Genomic DNA, 20,123 nt, shown 5'->3' with positions numbered 1-20,123 from the left:
AAGAGATGAAACACGGATAGAATACCCATTTGAGTTTATGAAACAATGTGTTTATTATATAGAAAAGGGTTATTTTATAGAATGCCTTATGTGTTGGGGGGGGATGTTGCTCAATGGGAAACTATAAATTCAATCGCGCTCGTGTCACTGGAGCATTGGGCTTTTATTGTGAAGGGCACCGCCAGAACTCCCTCCATCTACTGTGCCTGACTTGACGCAGCTTCCAGTCTCGGTCGTCCACCTCTACAGCATGCAAATTGCGGAGCAACTCCAATATATCGCAGATTGGTTAACTCCACAGAGCGCGCGGCGCGGCGCATGAGCTGGACCCGGTGCGCGCCCTCATCCTTCAGAGTGGCCCCCCCTATCACAAGACAGAATAGAGTGCTTCTAGTCACAGCAGTGCGCTGTCCCCGTGGCCCGAACCCGCAACTTAATCCTAATTAATTCCGAGGAGGCTGCGGGAGGAGGGCGACACATCGGGCATCCCGGGACCGGAGAGAGAAAGAGAAGCTCTCCGCGAGCTCCTCGCGCCAAAAGGGAATAATCGGTGTGTGACAGCGGTGTCAGACTCGAGAAAAAGACTGTGGACCCGAGAGGACAAGTGGGGAGCGACGGGTCCTGTGAAGTTTCTCCGTGTGTGAGCCTGTTTTTTGTTTTTGTTTTGCCTTTTAAAGGACCGAAGAGAAAGTGTTGAGGAGGTTAGTCCTCTGCGTTGCGTCGGTCTCCCTCGTATACTGATGGACTGAGTACGGTGACATTTGGAATAGCATTCCCCTCTTTTTCATCTGTGTAAGACGGTAAGCCAAGAAGCAGTCACTTGTAAAAAAAATAATAATAATAATAATATATATGTATGTGTGTGTGTGTGTATGTATTTGTCACTAAAACGTGAATGTGCTCAATTACTTTATTGTGTTATGACCAGGTGGGCTTAATGGAAGGTTTTACCCTTCTGTATAATACAACAGCCTATAAGTCTCAAGGAATCCAGGTGTCCATCATGGGCAGGTTCCAACTAGCTGCAGTATGTTACACAGCAGCGTGTCCCTCCATGTTTTATTTATTTATTTATTTATTTATTTTTACACCTAAGTACATTCCTGTGAAATGCACAGTACTGTATGTGGACTGAGGTGTCAACATGCAGCGTTAGTTGTTCGCCACAAGCAGCTAGTCCTGTCAGAAAAAAAAGTGCCTGGACTTGGAAGGAAGGAAGAGAGAGAGAGGGAGTGAGCGAGCAGGGAGTTTTTCCTGAGGAGGCTCTATTACCTCGAGCACACCTGGCCGCTTGCCACCCGCAGTTACTGGATCCTACGCGTATGTTAATCAGGACTGGTGTTGTGCCCACACACTGCTTTTTTAACTTCAAGCGGCTCTATTTGTCTGACGTCGATGAGCGCGCATTCGAATTACCGCTGCGCCGCGGCTCCTCCGCGTATGAATATGTATATTGACTGTCAGTGGTCGCAGGTGTGTTTAATGAGGACTGCATCACGACGGACCTCAGCCAATCGGAGAGGAGGGGTTTCTTCTTCTTTTATCAGAAGCATGTTGTGTCTGTTGATCTCATTTAAAGGAATTGAGCGTCGCGCAGCGTTGTTAACATTGCGCATGCACATGGTTACATTGTAGATTGGGATGGATTAAATACCTCTTTAGTGCATACAAGCCTAATTTAATCAGCCCCCTCCCCTCCCACAATGTGAGAGTGAGGTTATAGTCCTACTTAAATACAAGTTAATGAGGGGGAGAAGAAGTGTCTAATTAGCTTTTAGTTGTGAATTGCATAATTGAGTTTGGGCCCTAATTATTTGCTTGGATGCATCTCTAGGTTAATAGCTTGGTTATAAGCGCCCCTTGCCATAAATGTATGGGCTGCTCAAGCCTCATGTGTCTGCATAGTGTGAGATTAATTATTGATGGTTGGTTTGAGGGCCAATTTAACGAATCATTCAACAAGGGAGCATTCACAAAGGGGGTGTTGTATGCTGCTAATGGCTCGTGTTCCTGCTTTCTCATAAAACATGTAACAAGAGATCTGCATATAAGTATTTGAAGTCGTGAAGACTCCCAGAGGCTCAACACCAACAACCAACAGCTATTGATTGGGCCCCCGCTGAACAAATGGCCTCGCAGTGAACGGGGGAAGCACAAGTGTTTGTATAGGCGTCGCAATGCAATGTGTGAAACAGCCGAAAGGAAAGGGGTGACCGGTGAGGGCAGTCTGCTGTTTATTTAAGAGCATCAGGGGGCAGAGCGGGGAGGAGAGCATTGTGAAACGTTATTAATAAACCACACTACTTTCAGATAGAGGAAACCCACAGATATATTGGAGAGGCCCCTGCCTCCTCTGTGTCATGGAGAAAGCACCGCGAGCCCACAGAATATTGAATCGGTCCAAAAAATAAAATAAAATTTAAAAAAAAAAGGTCTGGAACAAGGGGCATGGGAGTTGAACTATCTCTTGCCTCTTGAGTGGGCGGATGTCATAATTATCATTTCTCCAGGATGGCGGTGGAGGGCCGCGGGCGCTGGCAGGACTCTCTGCGGATATGTGGGTGTAGCGGTGGTGTCGACCCTGTAGGGCAGGCCACATCACTTCGGATCCAGAGGAGAGAAGGGACAAGTCCTGGCCATAATTGGTGCCGGGGAACACTGCATGGGCGCTCCGGGGAAAGTTGATGGACGGTCAGAGCCTCGTGCGCTTGCACAAACAAGGCTTTGGTGGTGGTGGCGGTGGGAGGAGGAGGAGAGCGGCAATAGAGTGCAGGGGGCTCTAATCTGCTATCCCATGTCAGGCTGGAATGAAACAACCCCTCGCTGGACCGCGCAACAAGTCTCGCTGTCTCGCATTCTCTCGTTCTGTAGCGAAAGCGGCCCGACTTTAAGTATAATGGGACGCTCGCAACTGTTGGTCGGTGACCTTTTGAGTGAATAAGGAGACGAGGTAGAGCAGGTGGAGTCCCTGCAGTGCTGCTAAGCCAGGTCGTTGGTGTTATCTGCTCCGCGTGTTGCATTGAGGTTTACGGCTCGGGCAAATTGGTATAAATGAGCGGGGAGGATTCTCCCTGTGAAGCACTCTCCGTGAAATGCTTTTCCCAGGTATTCAGTGTTATTAAAACTAGCTCTTGCCTGTTTGTGCTGCATCACCCCTCGCTGCGTTGCAGGTGTGTGTGCGTGTTATTTCAAAAACACCTGGAGGGAAATTGCCTCTTTCACTAAAAAAAAGAAAAAAATCCTTCTTGCTATAAAGCTCTTTGACATATATAGGAGGTGGGAGCTTCAGGCATGTGGATCTGTTATTAAAGTCCTTGCAGGGCTCCACTAGATTTCTCCACTTTGAGAGCCCTGGTGCTCTCCACTTCCTCACGTCAGGAGCCTCGTTTTGAACGCAGCAGCAGCACTTAAAGCCTCGGCGGTTTATGCAAAAGCCGTGTTTCTGATCAATGTTTCAAAGTGACATCTCGCGAATAACAGTGCTTTTTCGACCGTCCTCTGGGAAAACAGACAAGTCGTGACGGGCGCCGATGAGTCCGCCCATCCCTCCGTCGGCCGTCCATCAACCTTTTGCCGAGCGCGTTCAAAGGCCCGCCGCCGGCGCTCGGCGATGTGCCGTGAGAGCGTTCACGTGAAAAACGCTCCGCGAGCAGATTATTTAGCGACGGTAAACAGCCCTTTTGTGTTTGAGACGCAACCGTGCGTCACGTGTGCGGTACAGTATGTGCTGTGTTGTACTGTAAATGTCTTTTAATCTTTAGTCTCTGTTATGATGTTTTTTTCCAGGTGCCCAGCAGGCAGTAATCTATCCCAAATACAAATAAGGAATTATGGGTGTCATAACGTGTCGTGTGATTACAGCTTTTGAAGCTTTTGTCCTTCAGGCAGGTTTGAACAGGATTTAAAATCCAGTCCGGCCCCTCGCAGTGCCCAGTGTGGCATTCCCACTTAATTGGTCTTGAAAGGTCTCGTTCAGGACGACGACGTGGGTCAGCTCAAGTCTCTGCAGCTGTTAAGTCATTAGACACTCAATTAACTCGGGCCACTGTACCTGATCTCAAAAAGGGAAAATGGGGCAGAAAAACAAGTTACCTCTTACTCAAATATGCGTTAAAGTTGCTGCCTCGAGTGTAATCTCATGAATTATTCAACGCACCGCCAGACAAGACATTTATGTAAACATATATCTTCATTTTTATTTATTTTTTTAATCACCCCAAATGTGGACTGAGATCCCATGAGTCTATCCTGATGAAACGTGTCTTTTATCCATCAGACACCGCAGCTTTTGATTGTTAACAGCCCCGTTTTTTTTAAGTTAAATTGCATCATTGAGGGTTGTTGTTTTCCCATCTCTTACTTCCTGTCATTTGGCAAAACACAAGCAAACACCATGTGGGATGAAAACGGTGTGAAAACAGTGAACTACATATAGATCATGCACCGATTTGCATAGAGACTTGACATCAAGCGGCTCTTCCATCTTCCAACCAGCCTGTTGAGGGCTGTTGAGTGGATCTCTGTTCCAGTCGTCTGTGAATAATATTTTTCTCCCCTTCAACCCAGATTCTCTGCAACCGTCTGTGGACTGCTGGCGTCGGCTCCGTCTGATACTGGCAGTTCCAAACGAGTCTTATTATCTCCGTTGCGTGTGCGCCTGCCTCTGCTCGGGGTGTCCAACGGGCGCAGGCTTGCTCTGCTGGCGCTGCATCATAAAGTGACTTAAAGTGACCCCAGTATTGGAAGCGTCGAGTCCACAGGCAGAAGGTTCATATACATTTAAATCGCAGAGACAACTCGCCCCCGCGTGTTTCCCAAACAGTGCGAGATCGTCCGTGACTTTGAGATAATCTCCCGGCCTGTTATTACTTTTTCTCCGGCACAAGAGCTGAAGGAACTTTGGATGTGTTTTTGCTAGGCTAGCTGAAAGCTAATCCACGGGGCTTAAAACCGGGGACAGCTTTCTTTTGTTCGTTTTATTTATTTTTTGGTTCTTTTCATTCTACTCGTGGACGTGCACAAGCTCAATGTTCTGGAATACATCAGTTATAATAAGGCAAGTCACTACAGGCGCAAACCTGCCTTTTGTGGAAAGAAAACTTACAATATACATACATATATACATATGGTGTTTCTCTGTCTTCTCTGAAATCTGTAGATTTCTCCCAAGTTCACCGAGAGTCAGCATCACCTGTAGTGTCTTGAATAATTTATGGAATATTACAGGTGAAGGCTCAAACTCTGAGCCAGAAATTTCCACTTCGGTTGCACTTACAAAATTACAGTTTCATTCCTCTTTATATTCTCAAGGTTTTTACAGAGCAATGTGTCACTCAAGCTGATTTGGACAACATTATATTCCTAAAAACATAGTGAAAATCCATGTCCGTTTACAGTAATTTTAGATTCATGGAATGATGAAAAAAAAAATCTATATCCAAACAAGAAAAACTTGAAAACAAATGAAACAATAATTCTGAACCGGTCTTTATCCAATGTTCCCATTTCTGTCCCGGGAAAAATAGGATTCAAATGTGTGCATATTCGATAAGAGAATGCATCATTTGCATCTGTAAACATAACATTTCAGAAAATGTGTCATCTGAGGAAGTTTCATTGGTGATACGTCAGTGGCAAAATGGCAGCACTGTAGATTATAGTCCTGTAACCCATCGGCGACATCCAAAAACACAAGCAGAAATTATAACACACGTACTGTGCACATTTAAATTTCTCTAAAGTGTATTGTTACAGGAGGCCTCCCCGCTAATTGCCACGCTACCGTTCAGCTGCTGCTAATGACTACATCCACCAGCAGCTGTGATCGTTAAAACGGCTTCCCACTTGAGAGCGGTTCGTCCAGTTAGAGTCAGCAGGGTTCTGTTGAAGATCTGTAAACAGTGTATCCCCATTCAAACCAGTTAAATATGCCACAAACACACACGGCATGCCACCGTAAACTGTCTAAAAACCCGTCGTTTGAGAACGCTAGCTCAAAAGAAAGCGTACTTAATTTTGTTTTGCTTACACGGGGTCATCGGCCGGTCAAAAACAACATGGGGGAAGACGGCCTGCTCACAAAACGACACACGACATCACACAGTTGTGTTAGGATCCTAATTCTGTTGGTGCAGACTCTACGTGAGGCCTTGTAGCTTGTGTATCCTCTGGAAGCAGGTCGGCCCACCTATAATGTGTGGCTCCTTTGAGTCTGACGCTTCCATCTACACATGTTTATGGAATGAATCACAAGACTGTCACGACTGTTGCCTCGCGGCCTCTTTACTGAGGGTTGGTGCTCTCTTTAAATGGGCAATCCAAACTGCTGAGAACGTGGAGATGATTATATAGGACACCCTCACTCTCCTGAATGCTGCTGTCAAAGCAACTCAAAGCAACTCAAACTGTCAATATCACACGGACGCCTCATGACGTGACCTATTGAACGAGAATATTGTCTTTCTATGTAGTTATTCTCAATGCGTGCCACGGGGATTTAAAGGGAAACGCGACCGCCTACTTTTGAATTCAACTTCACACCATCAATAATTAGTTCCAAAATGACCTTACAGTGCAACAATCACGAGGGGAAAAATGTCCCGGAATATATATTCATGTCCACATCATTTTGCTTTGTTTGCGGCGTGCCAGACGTCCCTGACACGAGTGGCTCCGGATGGAGTATTCTCAATGAAGTTATCTACAAATTGCCAGTCCTGCTGTGCACTCGTCACCTCTGAATAGAATGAGTTCCTCTCTTTTTTTCACGGGGACAATAATGTACACTATCTACATCTGTTTGGTGCAGATGTCTTCCCTCACAAAATGTACCTTGACGCCACTATTCACTGGAGTAATCTGCCCTGCTCCTTTTCTGGAGAACTAATTACTGCGCATTAGTTAAACAGACCATTTGAAATGCAAGCCTGCTAAATCACGCTTGCCAGGGGAGAGCAGCGCCAGCCTCCATCCCCTCCCCTCGCAGTCTTTGTGCTTCTATTATTAGTTCTATCATGCATATGTTCTCTATCAGAAATGAAGGCCCACCAGCCGTACGCGTTAGGGAAGAGGATATACAGTACACAAGGTAGCTGGGAAATGAAGCAGGTTTTTTTTTTTTTTGTACCTGCGTCAGCTTCTCTCCCCGTGAGGTTTCTCTGAAAAGCGAGAGCCCCCCCGCTGCTTTTCATCTTGCCGTACGATGAGCTGCCAGCTGCCAGGACTGCTGCGTGACGTGATAAGCACACTGCCGACGTAGCTTTTTAAACAGGCCGGCGACGACGCCCGCCGAAGACGCGGCCGGTCGGAGCGCGTGGCGGGATCCTCCGCGCCGCCCCCCCCCGCCGGGGCGCCGAGGCCGCGTGCCTGCCGCACCGCCAGGAGGATCTCCGTTCCTGCACGCTGGAGCGGCCGGATGGAGGGCCACGGGCTGCCGCAGCCTCGCTCCCTTCCTGGAGGCGGTTGATTTAATAGTTTAAAAGACGCTGGAATTTGGTCCAGCTGGTAGATAAATGGAACTTTTTGCACGCTTCTCTGCAATGTGTCTCTGCAGACGCGGACCAGAAGCAATCTTGGTCACAACTTGAGAGAAAATGGGACGGAAAAAAAAAAGATTTGCTTCCCGCTCCCACGTTGTGCCGCATTCCAGCTAATGTACATATTAGGGCTGCGCGATATTTGAAAAATTGACAATATTGAAATGTTTTTTTCTGGCGGTGATGGGGTTCTGAGGTATCTAGATATCGACACGGGAAAATGAGTGCAGTAAAGGCTCGTCTCACATCTCAGTAGGTGACTGGCTGTTGCTTTTTGGAAGCGCTTCATTTGTTATGTGCCGAGAACGCCCTTTTTTACACGCCAGCATCGCAGGCAGTCGTGATCATGATTGCGATTACTCTTCTTAATTGTGCAGCCCTCCTCATCACCCTCATCATAATATTCATCTTAAGAACAATTCACACCTGCTTGGAGCCATCCATCATCGTGTTTGAGCCTTGTTACGCAGCGCAGATTACATTTACATTTCAGACATGTCGATGACGCCCCGTTATAATATACACTATTCATCCAAAGTCTGACAGGGAACCTCAGAGTTCGGTGAATTAAAATGGACTCCATCAACCGCCCTGTTGTCGAGGACCATAAATCACCAGGCCTGCAGGTAGCATCGCAATGAGGAGGACCGAGGTCATGAAATGTTTAGCGCCGAGCTGGCTGCGGAAGTCTTCTTAAAAACCAAGAAAAGATACCCACGCTATGATTTCAAACACAAATACGGAGCGACTGTTATCAGTCTTGATGGAGTCGGGAGGATGGCTCTATCTGTCGGGTGCCACAAGGGATAACAAGCCTTTCATACTCGCACATCAAGTTGCCTCACGCTACAGAGAAAGGAATTAGGCTCCTGCCTTTTGGGCTATTTGCGGCGCCAGCGTGCTTTTACTTCCTCTGACAGTGACAAGGACGGAACATGACTTCCACTGTGTTCATATTATTTAGAAATACTGTCCTAAACTGTCAACTGGAGACGGTGCACTCCAGGAGTCTCAGCTGCAGGTTCCTCGTCGTGTTGTCGCATGCGGTGTCTGGATATGGTGTGTGTCGATTCACCGCGAGCCATACGACAAATGTATGGCGGGGAATGAGCGTTATCGCGGCGCTCCGGCCGCTCGGTGCCTCGAAGCGTGCGGAATGGATGGGAGGAACGGGCACGTGTGCTCTGCGCTCCTTTTGTGAAGATCACACGCTCAGTGAGACATTTCCAAATGTATCACCATTGTCTCCCAGAGGTTGTGTCCAAGTCACAATCTGCCCGTTCACTCATTGGAAAGGGAGGAAACCGCAAGAAGCAACATGAATAAATGAAGTAGAAAGGAATATTTAAGTTTGCCGTGTCCTACGAGACGGCATCATCGAGCCGGGGCGGTGAACCCGACTTCCTGCCTCTGACGTCGGCCGTCTTACTGACGTGTCGATGAGCAAGACACTTCATCATTGCTCGCTGCAGGACTCCTCTGCCTTTTTTTAAAGCCACGCTGTACCTTCCCACGAAAGACTAAAGCTCCCTTCAGGGAGCAATAAAGTCAAAAGGCTGAACTCGAACATCAGTGAGTGATGTGCGGGGTTGCATGTGATATTCTGCAGCCGAGTCCGTGGGCTGGTAATCCCTGTCATCTTCCTCACGTTGAGCATATTAGTTGCAGTGAACTCGGTGAATATAGTTAAAAGTGTTGATCGTGAAAAGATTGGCATTCGTCAGAGGGCGATCTGTGCGGCATACGAACATGTGTATTCATGACTTGTCTCTGAGTGTCGAGGAGGACTCGTCACGGTGACGCGGTGGCGATGCGGACCCCTTCCGTACATCTGCACACGTGCAAACTAAGTACTACACACCTGCGGTTAAGTGATTGCTCTTTGCAGCCGGTGGGCCGCGCAGCCCCGCTTGGCTAAAGGACGCGATGATGCGTTCAAGCGCCGTGCAGCAAAATGACGTGATGATGCGTTCAAGCTCCGTGAAGCAAAATGACGCGATGATGCGTTCAAGCTCCGTGCAGCAAAATGGGCATTGAGAGAAAGTCAATTATAGTGTTATCGTGGCGTGTTCAAAATGTAACCCTCACGCGGTTTTTCAGCAAGGAAGTTGACGATTTAGGTTTTTTTTTTTGATTTTTTTTTTTTTTCACAGCAAATTTAAAATGGGTTTTTAGAAACTGAGTTATGTTAACGCGCTGATATTGGACCGGTACGTATCGGCAGACTCAGGAAGAGGCAAAAATTGCATCGGGACATCTGTAACATGGAGGAATAGGACTTCATGATATTATGTAAGGCGTTATTGCATTGGAACAATACAACATGTCGCTGGCACATATAATGTGTAAGCAAACTATTTATGGTTCTCTAAGTGGCCGCAGCGTATGTGTGCGTTCCAGCACTTGCCTCAATCGGTGATAAATATCCCATAAAAAGAGTTCCTCCTCTCTCCACTCTCTTTTCCTCCTCAGCTCCGCACTCGTTTCTTTTTCCATTTAATGTCGGACGATGACTTGGCTGCACACACATGCATGAGGTGAGATCTCGCAGGGCTTCAGTGGCTCTCTAATTAAGTTGTCTGAACAGCAAGAAGATGCACATTTGAATAAGGGAGCGCATCCGAATACTGGCACCGGGGAAGAGCGTTTCATCTCCCGTGCCCGTCACGCTGAGTCCCATGCAACATTGATTACCTGGAAAATGGATCAGCTGGAGAAGTCTGTTTGAAATAGGGAAGAAAGAAAGCTCGAGGCTAACGCCTCCTTCATATCTGCCCTCTGCAGCGTTATCATGCAGTAAGCGATAACGTCTGTTTCATTCCTCATTGTCTTACGAGCCATCAGGGTCACAGAGGTGAGGGCCTCGGGTGCCATGACGCATGAAAAGGAAATGACAGGACACAGCTCTGGGTTGCCAGGTTTTTGGAGCCATTTTCTGAATGTTACCACTGTCTAAACAACACATATTTAATAGGTTTGACAAATTCAAGGTTGTGCGTTTCACTAGGATTTCCTTAGCACTTCATATCTCCACATGTTCTGCCAGTTATTGATTGAAGATAATCATTTTCTAGCTGCACCGTATAACCGACTTCATAAACGTGGGCGATTTCAACGCCTCCGAGTTTTACACTTCACATTTTCTATTTGCATTTTACGTCATCTTCATCCGCCTAAATGCCTGATATAGAAGAAAGACGAAAGATGCACGCAACACAGCACTATTGCAAATTAGCAATCTGTATCTTGAGTGCCTGTTCCAGTAACAGATAAGATATGGAAAGAATAGCCGATAATCCAATATAATTATTTATAACGCGATAAAATCAGACAAAATACTGTGACAATGTTGCCTAAATTCATTATCACAAACATTTACATACCCAAATAACATTTGTATTAAGTATTTGCACAACTCAAGGTTTTGCTTCAGACTTGTAAAGCCTTCCTTGTCATTGCTGGGTCTCCCTGTCACATCCACATCAGAGCACTGGATGTCCCTGGAGGCGAGATGAGCCAACTAATTATAATTCTTGGTGCGTTCCTTCTGATGTTGTGGTGAATCCCTGTAGAAATCAGAAACGGGGCCTTGTAGTGCAGCGTGGCCGGTGAGAGGGCCGTGCTCCAAGTTGTTCCTTTTGTCTCATGTTGTTTTGTGTTCTGCGTAATATTATCCGGGGTTTGTGGTGTGAGAGTCTAGATCTGGCTGAAAGGTTTCGAGTGACCTTGAGGGTAGAGATGAATACATCAAAGATGCTGGAGATAGTGTTGTCTTGGATTTCATCAATTTTGGCTTCACCCAGCAGCATCACACAAAAAAAGTAGGCACTTTTGAAAACGGGCAGGACGAACATTTCAAAGAGGACGAGGAGAGTAACGCTACTATTTTAGAGACTCCTTCAGATTCAGCTTTGGTCTCTGGAGCTGAGAGCTCTGTCCAGGGGTTTTAACACCCCTTCAGACACCGGCCATGTTGTGTGTGTGTGTGTGAGGTTGGGAAAACTTTTGTCTGAACTAACGACAGTAATGTAATTCATCTTTTAGCGTTTGTAGTCAGGCCGTTTCAAGTATGTAAATGAATATATAGTGCGGTACGATGGATAGATAAACTCCAATCCACCCCCGAGATGTTCCCTACGTCTCATTGACATTCAGTAAGGAGAAGTAATTGTTTTTTAACTCATGTCAAAAGAGAACGGCGTACCAATTATAGACAGATCATGACTCAGGTTTCGGTTTTGGTGACGAGCACAGTTCTCCCCGCGCTGCGTCGGCTGAACTCTCCTTTTAGGGTGAAGCTTTCCAGATGCTAATCGGATTTGTTAACAAGAACAGCTGGGCCGTCCCGCCTTCTTTCCACGTTTTTTTTTTATCCCTTTGAAGATTTCTGGTAGCGAATGGCGCATATCTCGTTATCCTTGATCATGGGGAAGATGTCTTTACTTCTCCACCGGTCCCCCTCCCGCCCCCCCGCCGGGAGTGGTCCGGCCTTTGATCCATTGTGATCTTTGTCAAATTAACGTAATGGTTTTAGATGTGGCACCGGGGCCTCGCATCATTAAAATCACATTTTGCCGCGTCGCTTGTCGTTCGGCGTGGAACGCGCTCACGATAAAGTTTGAACTCTCCTCATGATAGCTTGGTTAAACTTTTTTCCTTTTTTTTTCCAGCTGACTCTCACTGCCCGGGGAACAGTTTTGTACAGTGGAATAACACAATCGGAATAACCGCACGAGAAATGCGATTGATGAATCGAGGGCGCGGTGCGTGATTAGTTGCTTTTGCGGTCGAGTCGGGCGAGCGTTAATTGGCCGAAAAATAAAGCCGCGACAAAATCATTTTCAGTTCTTTGTTGAAATTGTCTTTAATAAATGTTACTTTGACATGGACTCTGAAGGGACAGAGACGATTTTTTCCTTTGTATGACTCACACAGAGTGTCTTTGTTCCGACGAGTCTGCATATAAAGGGCAGGAAAATCAGTCAAATGAGACTCTTTAAATGTACCATTATCTCAGTGTGAGTCACTGGAAAGAGATGCAGTCCTACTGTCATTGCTCAACCTATGAAATGCATTTGGCAGCACAGTGTCCTGCTAGATTCTGTGGATTTGATGATATTAATAAGGATTATTAGGATTTTTACTGCTCATAACATTGCTCAGTCATAAGGCCACAAAGGGTTAACTTCATGAAGATACATTAGGATAAACCCGAGGCTCATTTTGTGGGCATGTAGACACTGCCGTTTTATATTTTTCATACATTTTTACAATGAAGACAATTCAAATCTACTTCCTTCTAGCCGAGTGACTTCCATTCATGCATATCATGTACGCATAAATGTCATTTCACACTGTAATACTAAGTTCATGTAATGTAACACATTAAACTTGAAACAGTTGGATCACTGGGACTGACAACACACACTTAATGTTATTTTTTGTTTCCTCCCCACCCGTTCTCCCCTCTCTTCACAGATATCTCAGACCGAAATGCTGCCCTGCATCATTTTCATCGGCTTGTTTCTCACCGCAGCCCGATCCCAAGATATCCATCCCTCACAGGCATCGTCCATAAGCGAGTCTTGTGACTCCTTGTGCTCCTGTGAGGGCAAAGATGGCATCCTTCATCTTAACTGTGAGCAGAGAAACATCAGCAAAATCTCCCAAATCAAAGTCCCGGCAGGTGTGCCCTTCCACCTGAACCTTTACAAAAATGACTTGGTTGAGCTCCGTGCCGAGGAAATGGAAGGGCTTAAGAATGCCCTTTCACTGCACATCGGGGGTAATAGCATTCAAGAGCTGGAACCAGGGGTCTTTAGCACTCTCGGTTCACTGAAAAAACTCCACATAAATAGCAATTTCCTCGTCACTCTAAAAGAGGACACTTTTCAAGGTCTGGTGAATTTGGAGTTTCTCCAAGCTGACACGAATTTCATTCGGGTCATCGAGCCGGGGGCCTTCAACAAACTGATCCGCCTCAAGGTCCTCATCCTCAATGATAACTCCGTAGAGTTTCTACCGAACAACATCTTCCGGTTCGTGCCCCTCACCCACCTGGACCTGCGTGGCAACAAGCTCCAGACGCTGCCGTACGTCGGCTTTCTGGAGCACATCGGACGGATTATGGAACTCCTCCTGGAGGACAACGAGTGGGTCTGCGACTGCGATATTCTACATTTAAAAATCTGGATGGAGAACATGAGGGCCCAGTCGGCGATCGGGGACGTGGTCTGCAGCACGCCGCATCACCTCAAGGGGATCACGCTGGCGAAAGTCAAGCGGGACGTCCTCTGCCCGTCCCATGCAGATATAAACCTGGAGGAGCCGTCGAAGTCCCTGGATATGGTCGTCACCCCATCGTCCAAAGTGACCCCCAAGGTGAACGACGCCAAAGACGACGCCAAGGTGCCGACGCCGTCTCACATTCCCGGCAGCCCTTGTGTGGAGCACTGCTCTTGTCACAATCACCCCGTGGCTGGCTTTTTGATGCATTGTCAAGACCGAGGAATTCAAAAGGTATCGGATATCGGGATACTCCAGCAAAGCCCCACTAAACTGGTCATGACGGGAAACATGATCCAGAAACTCTTGAAGTACGATTTTGTCACATACGACAGTTTAGAATTGCTCAACCTGGCCAACAACCGAATCGATTACATCGACAACGAAACGTTCCTCAGCTTGAGCAGTTTGAAGAAACTGTATTTGAATGGCAACCGAATTGAAAAACTCTTCTCCACCATGTTTGTGGGGCTCCACAACCTTGAATACCTGTATCTGGAATACAACCTTATCAAAGAGATTGCTCCAGGCACATTTAATCCCCTGTCCAACCTGAAGCTGCTGTCATTAAATAACAACCTGCTCAGCTCTCTTCCGGCGCAGATCTTTCGCAACGTGCCCCTCACCAAATTAAACCTGAGGAAGAATCTACTTATGCACCTGCCAGTGAGCAACGTGCTCGATCAACTCGACTCGCTGGAGCAGATTTATTTAGAGGACAACCCCTGGGACTGCAGCTGTGACTTGCTCAGCCTCAAACAATGGGTGGAGAAGCTCAGAAAGGACACAGTGGTGGGCTCCATTTTGTGTCACACCCCCAAGAAAATGATGCAGGCCGAGCTCCGAAGCATACGCCACGAGCTGCTGTGTCCCGGGCTGGGGACCTACTACCCCATGTCCCCGGACGGGGAGGAGAGCGTGACGGCCACCCTGGGGCCCGACGGCGCCGACGAGGGTCTGCTCAGCTCCCTCATGGACACCGTCCCACTCTCCGTGCTCATCTTGAGCCTCCTCATGGTCATCCTCATGATTATATTCTGCGCGGCCGGACTGGTGGTGTTCGTGGTGCACCGGCGGCGGCGGAGGGCGAAGAGGAAAGCGGCGGAGGAGCAGCCCAGGGAGAACAGCGGCAGCAGCCCCATCCACCTCCACTACAGCATGTACGGGCAGAAGACGACGCACCACACGCTGACGCAGAGGACGGGGTCCGCCACGCTGTACGAAGAGCGGTCGCACAGTCCCATCGTCCAGATCTGTCGCAACCCCACCTACTGCTCGCAGCACAAGGAGCACGACGGCGATTTGGACTACGGCCTGGACGAGCCCGGCGCCAAGCACCACGTCTGCCGGAGCATCATGGAGAAGGAGAACACGTCGCCGCTCACGGGGAACCCCGGCTCGAAGTTCCGACCGATGACCGGGGAGTGCCCCGCCGAGTTCGTCACGCTGGGGAACCCCAACTCGCTGTACCGGAACATTCTGGAGAGGGAGAAGGAGCTGCAGCAGCTGGGAATAACGGAGTACCTTCGGAAAAACATGCCCCAGCTGCAGTCGGCCGTGGACATGCAGGTCCCGGGGCACCAGGAGGAGTTAAAGCTAATGGAGACGATTATGTACTCGCGACCACGCAAGGTCATGCTCGAGCAAACTAAGAACGAGTACTTTGAACTCAAGGCTAACTTGCATACTGAGCCGGACTATTTGGAGGTTCTGGAGCATCAAACTGCATTTAACTGAGCTACAGCAGAAAAAAAAAAAGAAAACTATATATATAAATATATTATGTTTTCAACCAAGTGCCTTGTCCTGTTTGCCCTCCTGTACTTTCCACAGTGTGATATATATATCATGGGCACATCACTTTAAGTTTAATCGTAGCACAGAATGTAACTGGTTTAGTGTGTGTTACCTTTTATCCGTTGACAGCCATGTGATGTAGCTGGTGAAAGGTGTAGTCATGTAGGCCAAATGTAACTTAAAGAACCTGTGTGTTGACTGGGCCTGGGCTGAAACCCTCTGTGAAATCAACTCAAATCAGCTTTGGATGATTGAATACATTTCCATGGCACACTGCCACCAAATGAATTGATCCGTAAAGCTCTCACACACACACACACACCACAGTCTGACATCCTGATAGGATAAAGCAGATGTTTGGAAAGAAGTGGGTGAATTCCAATCGCCGCTTGACCCAGAATTGCTGTTTAATCAGACTATCCTGACTCTAGATATGACCTGATTACGCCCTCTGTCAACATACGCCAGCTGGAATGCTGTAACCAGAATGCTCATTGTGCCGTAGTCAGCAAAATGCCAACTGTACATTGGGAAACAGCGATAAGAGTGTGGTTCCACTGCTATTTTCATTGATCCAGTCCACTGCACCGTTGCAGGCATAGGTCCTTTATTTATTTTTATATACAAACTGGTGACATTCAGAGAAGGATGTTTTATTTTCTGTCAATCAGTAAATACAGCACTTAAAAGTACAGTATATATTATATTCATCTGTAATCTTGTAAAAAAAATGCATTGCACTAATCAAATGCCATAGGATGGTGCATGACAATCAACAAAGTCCTGCTGAAACTTTTTGTTTGTTTGTTTTTCTGTTTTCTGCTAGAAAAAAAAAAAGAGCCACAAACGTGTATGACGTTTCAGTGTGTGTTTGTGTGCGCGACTGTATGCGAGAAAAGGCGTTTCACAACACAGTTTCATGTCGGGACAACACTCCAAACACCATTCAGGAACTCCTTCCTCATGCTGACTGGCTGATTGGGAACTGTTTGGAACTGTATCGAGGCGGAGAATATGAAGCCGTTTGCACATGAGCGGTTTCTCACGAGCGAAACATCCCCCAACCGCTCCCCGTCTCCCAAAGCAGACAACCTGCCGGCTGACTCCAGCCAAACGCTTCTCTGCTTCAAAGCGACGATGGACTGCCGGCGACTGACATTTGCAATGTTGACACTGTCGGAAATCGACGCGACACACTCCGTTCACACTCCTGGGAACATTCGAGACGGTTCATGTAAGCACACACTCCGTAGCTTTTCTACTCGACGACTTCAAAAATGATTATATTTATTCTGTATATTTTGTACATATGTTCCATTATATCTTTGTTTTATGTGTGCCTTCAGTGCTGTACAGAATATAAACAGAAGCTGTAACTGAAACAGGAAATAAAGAGTTGCAATATTACATACAAGTGGAGTACTTGATGGTAAGTACAGCGTGTACCGCATTCAGACAACATCCATGAGCTTCTGAGCTTCCTAAGCACTGTACAGTGATGTGTGCACAAGATGTAGACTAATTGACGCAGCTGAGCCCAAAAGAATGACATCCCCTTCCTAATTGGTTCAGTCCTCCACGGTGCATATGGATGTGTGCATGCATGTTTGTTTCCCTGCTGTGTGAATAATTTAACCCCCCACGATGGCTCAAACCTGGTCCTTAATCACAACAATGGCTGCTGGGCTTTCCACCAATCTTGCTCTCCCGCCTGCCTTTCATCCCCTTCCTCCCCGGGGAGGACGACGGACCCTCTCTAATGCCTCCATTTTCTGTCATAATTGATGCATTTGAAGCTCCTTGGGAAGAACACACCCATAACTTCGCGGTGCACAACGCTGGGAAAACACGGACACGTGTGCAGCACTCCAATACAAACACAAGCACACCAGCACGGGTAAATAAATGTCGATGAATTTGTGTGCCGGCACGCATCCTTTAAAGGCATGCAAACTCACGGAGGCATACGCACACGCAGCAGGGAAGACAAATTATTCTCCGCAGACCGATTCTGCGAGACTGATGAGCAATGCGCTGCTCTAAAAAGGTGAGGCATTAGCAAAGTGCATATCTGTGTTCAGAGAGAGTATTTGTTTTGGGTGCTCGCTTCAAATAAATGAAATCTTTTCTGAGCGGGAACTCGCTGCGGCGTCCATGTTGCAACGGCGCCGCAGTGGTACTAGATCCATTTTATAAGATAAGTCAACAGCCGAAACTCAAAAAAAATCTCACTTAATAAGTGTCATGATGACACCAGTTAGAAGAGCCTCATAACACTCCAGCGAGTAGAAAGCCCTGTGAAAGAGTCGAATATGTTTTAATAAAGAAAGAGCGTACAAGAGAACGATAATTTAGTTTCAGGAGAAATGCATTTTATGCATTTGTGTCGTCATGTTTCTCTTAATTTTAGCCACCGGCGTCGCACGGCGTCTTCGTCCGACGCCCACTTGTGACCGTCACGAGGCTCTGCTGTTTCCATTCGCACAACCATGATGAAACACGGTGGCACACTCGAGCAAAGTCTCTCTTGGCATATACACACAATTGGGAACGCTAGCGCTAATGATGTTCCTGTTTAGAGGTCAAGGCTGCTGCTGCAAAAGTAACAACCGGCGGTCTCGCCGGCTCTCGAGTGTTACGCAATTAAGTGTGGCGACATGAGCGACGCTGACTGTGCGACTTGTAATAAGCCTAAGTGCAAAGGTAGCTAATGGTGAAAAACATACACTGGTGCCTCGGAGCACAAAGGGCTGATTCACAGTCAAACAAGCTCACAGACCTGAAGTCAAACAATACACCAGTAACCAACTGTGACTATTTACTATTCATTCCCAACACTGTTTGTTTTGGCAAGAATCCTGTCTCGTGACTGCAAATGTAATTAGACTTTTTTTCTCCTTGTATTTTTGCGAGCGAGCGTTCAAAAAAATGCCAGGCAAATGACGTTTTCCGTCCACCAAATAACAGTGTATTATTGCAATAACAGCGTTTGAGTTGCCTCCATTAGCACGGGCGCGGCGGTGGACTTAACGGAGTGTCCACTGTCTCATTTGTACTGCAGATGATGTATTAGCTTTGTGAGGGAAATGCTTTCAAATATCAGCCTGGAAAAATCCATATCTCACCCAGTTATTATTTTATGAAATGGTCTGTTAAAATTGGACCGCATCGTCCCACTAAGTGATTAATATTCATATCTGGGAGCGCAACAACAGAACATCTCTTCTGGGCAACATTATCGATCCCTCGTTCGCGTCCAAAAGGTTTCAGCGGCTTCTTTGGAGTAAGCAGTCAATTAAACGCCTCACACATTGCTTCATTTCAGCTGCCGCCTTTAATTCCTCCTGACATTTAATGAACAGTGAGCAGCAGAAATGCAGAACAATCCCGCTGTTGGATATGATTGCTGGGGGAGAGAAAGAGTTCAGTGCGTGCAGGAGGTGAAAAGATGTCGATCTGTAGACAAAATTGGCTCCAACGCTGTTCCTCAGGGTTGAAAGACGTGTTTAGAACTTGTACTTCAGCAAAAATTGACTGTACTGGTGTTTCGTGTTTTATAAGATGGTCATATGTTTTGCATTCCTCTGAAATGTAGAGAAAGAAATACAGGAAATGTGAAGTTTCCTGATGTTAATATCTCAATATGAAAGGTTAATAAACTAAAGATATTCATTAATGCACTTCTGAGAACTGGCTTGTTAAAAACAGACAAGCCGAGCCTCCCGTGTAAAATATGAACTCTGAACTATAATGATCTCGATCTGTTTTACTCTCATTAAGCTTAAATTCGATTTGCTCTAATTGAGTACTAAATTAATCAAATTTTCCCTCGCTGACTTTATCGAAGTTGCGAGGAAAGGTTTGTCTCATAAGGGAAGCTGCATTCCATTTAACATAATGTGATTGATTCAGTTGGTTCAACCCATGAGAAATAATGTTTTATAATAAGCAAATACCGTGACGCTCCATTGGTTTTAATGCTCAAAAAATGCAATAATTGAGTGTCGCAATTAAACTTTCCCATAAAACAAACTGTTTATTTTCAGGGCGCGCCACCAGACTGACAGTGTAACAGTTTGTTTGTCGGCAGTTGTCAGGGTTTCCTAATCTCGCAGCCTTGGCGCCCCGATGAACTGCTGCTTAAACTCACTCTGCAGTGACACGACAAGTCGACTGGAGGCGCGTTAAAATTCTCCCCTCGACATCTCCATCGCTCCAGTCCACCTGTGGTCACTTTAATTGATGAGGGATGATTTAGAACGAAGATGCACATCCATCAATCCCTCCCAACCGCGCCACTTTCCACACCCTCGCTTTGCTCTTCAGGGTCGTGACGGAGGACCCGGAGCCCATCCCAGCGTGCACTGGGGAGGGCAATGAAAGGAAGACGTGCATGAAATGCATGTTTTAAGTAAAGCGATACGGAAGATTGAGCGTGTTTGAGCCGGAAAGAATTTGCATTAAATCTATTAAAATGTCAATCGATGCAGTAATGGCTTTCCAAAT

At 46.7% G+C, this 20,123-nt stretch overlaps 1 protein-coding gene across 1 annotated transcript; it reads left to right on the top strand.

The window, feature by feature from the left end:
• Positions 1-301: 301 nt before the first annotated feature.
• On the top strand, positions 302-17,011 carry slitrk6 (SLIT and NTRK-like family, member 6). The gene is made up of 2 exons (XM_068590987.1): positions 302-800; positions 13,014-17,011. The coding sequence occupies exon 2, from the start codon at positions 13,029-13,031 to the stop codon at positions 15,555-15,557; it is 2,529 nt and encodes an 842-aa protein (XP_068447088.1). The 5' UTR covers positions 302-800; positions 13,014-13,028; the 3' UTR covers positions 15,558-17,011.
• The last annotated feature ends 3,112 nt before the right edge of the window (positions 17,012-20,123 follow it).

This window comes from Clinocottus analis, unplaced genomic scaffold (genome assembly GCF_023055335.1).
Source record: "Clinocottus analis isolate CAN_PGR_092001 unplaced genomic scaffold, fCliAna1.0.p SCAF_24, whole genome shotgun sequence".
Taxonomy (NCBI): Eukaryota; Metazoa; Chordata; class Actinopteri; order Perciformes; family Cottidae; genus Clinocottus; species Clinocottus analis.
Note: the sequence above shows the minus strand (reverse complement) of the source record. Positions and strands in the feature narration are given on the sequence as shown.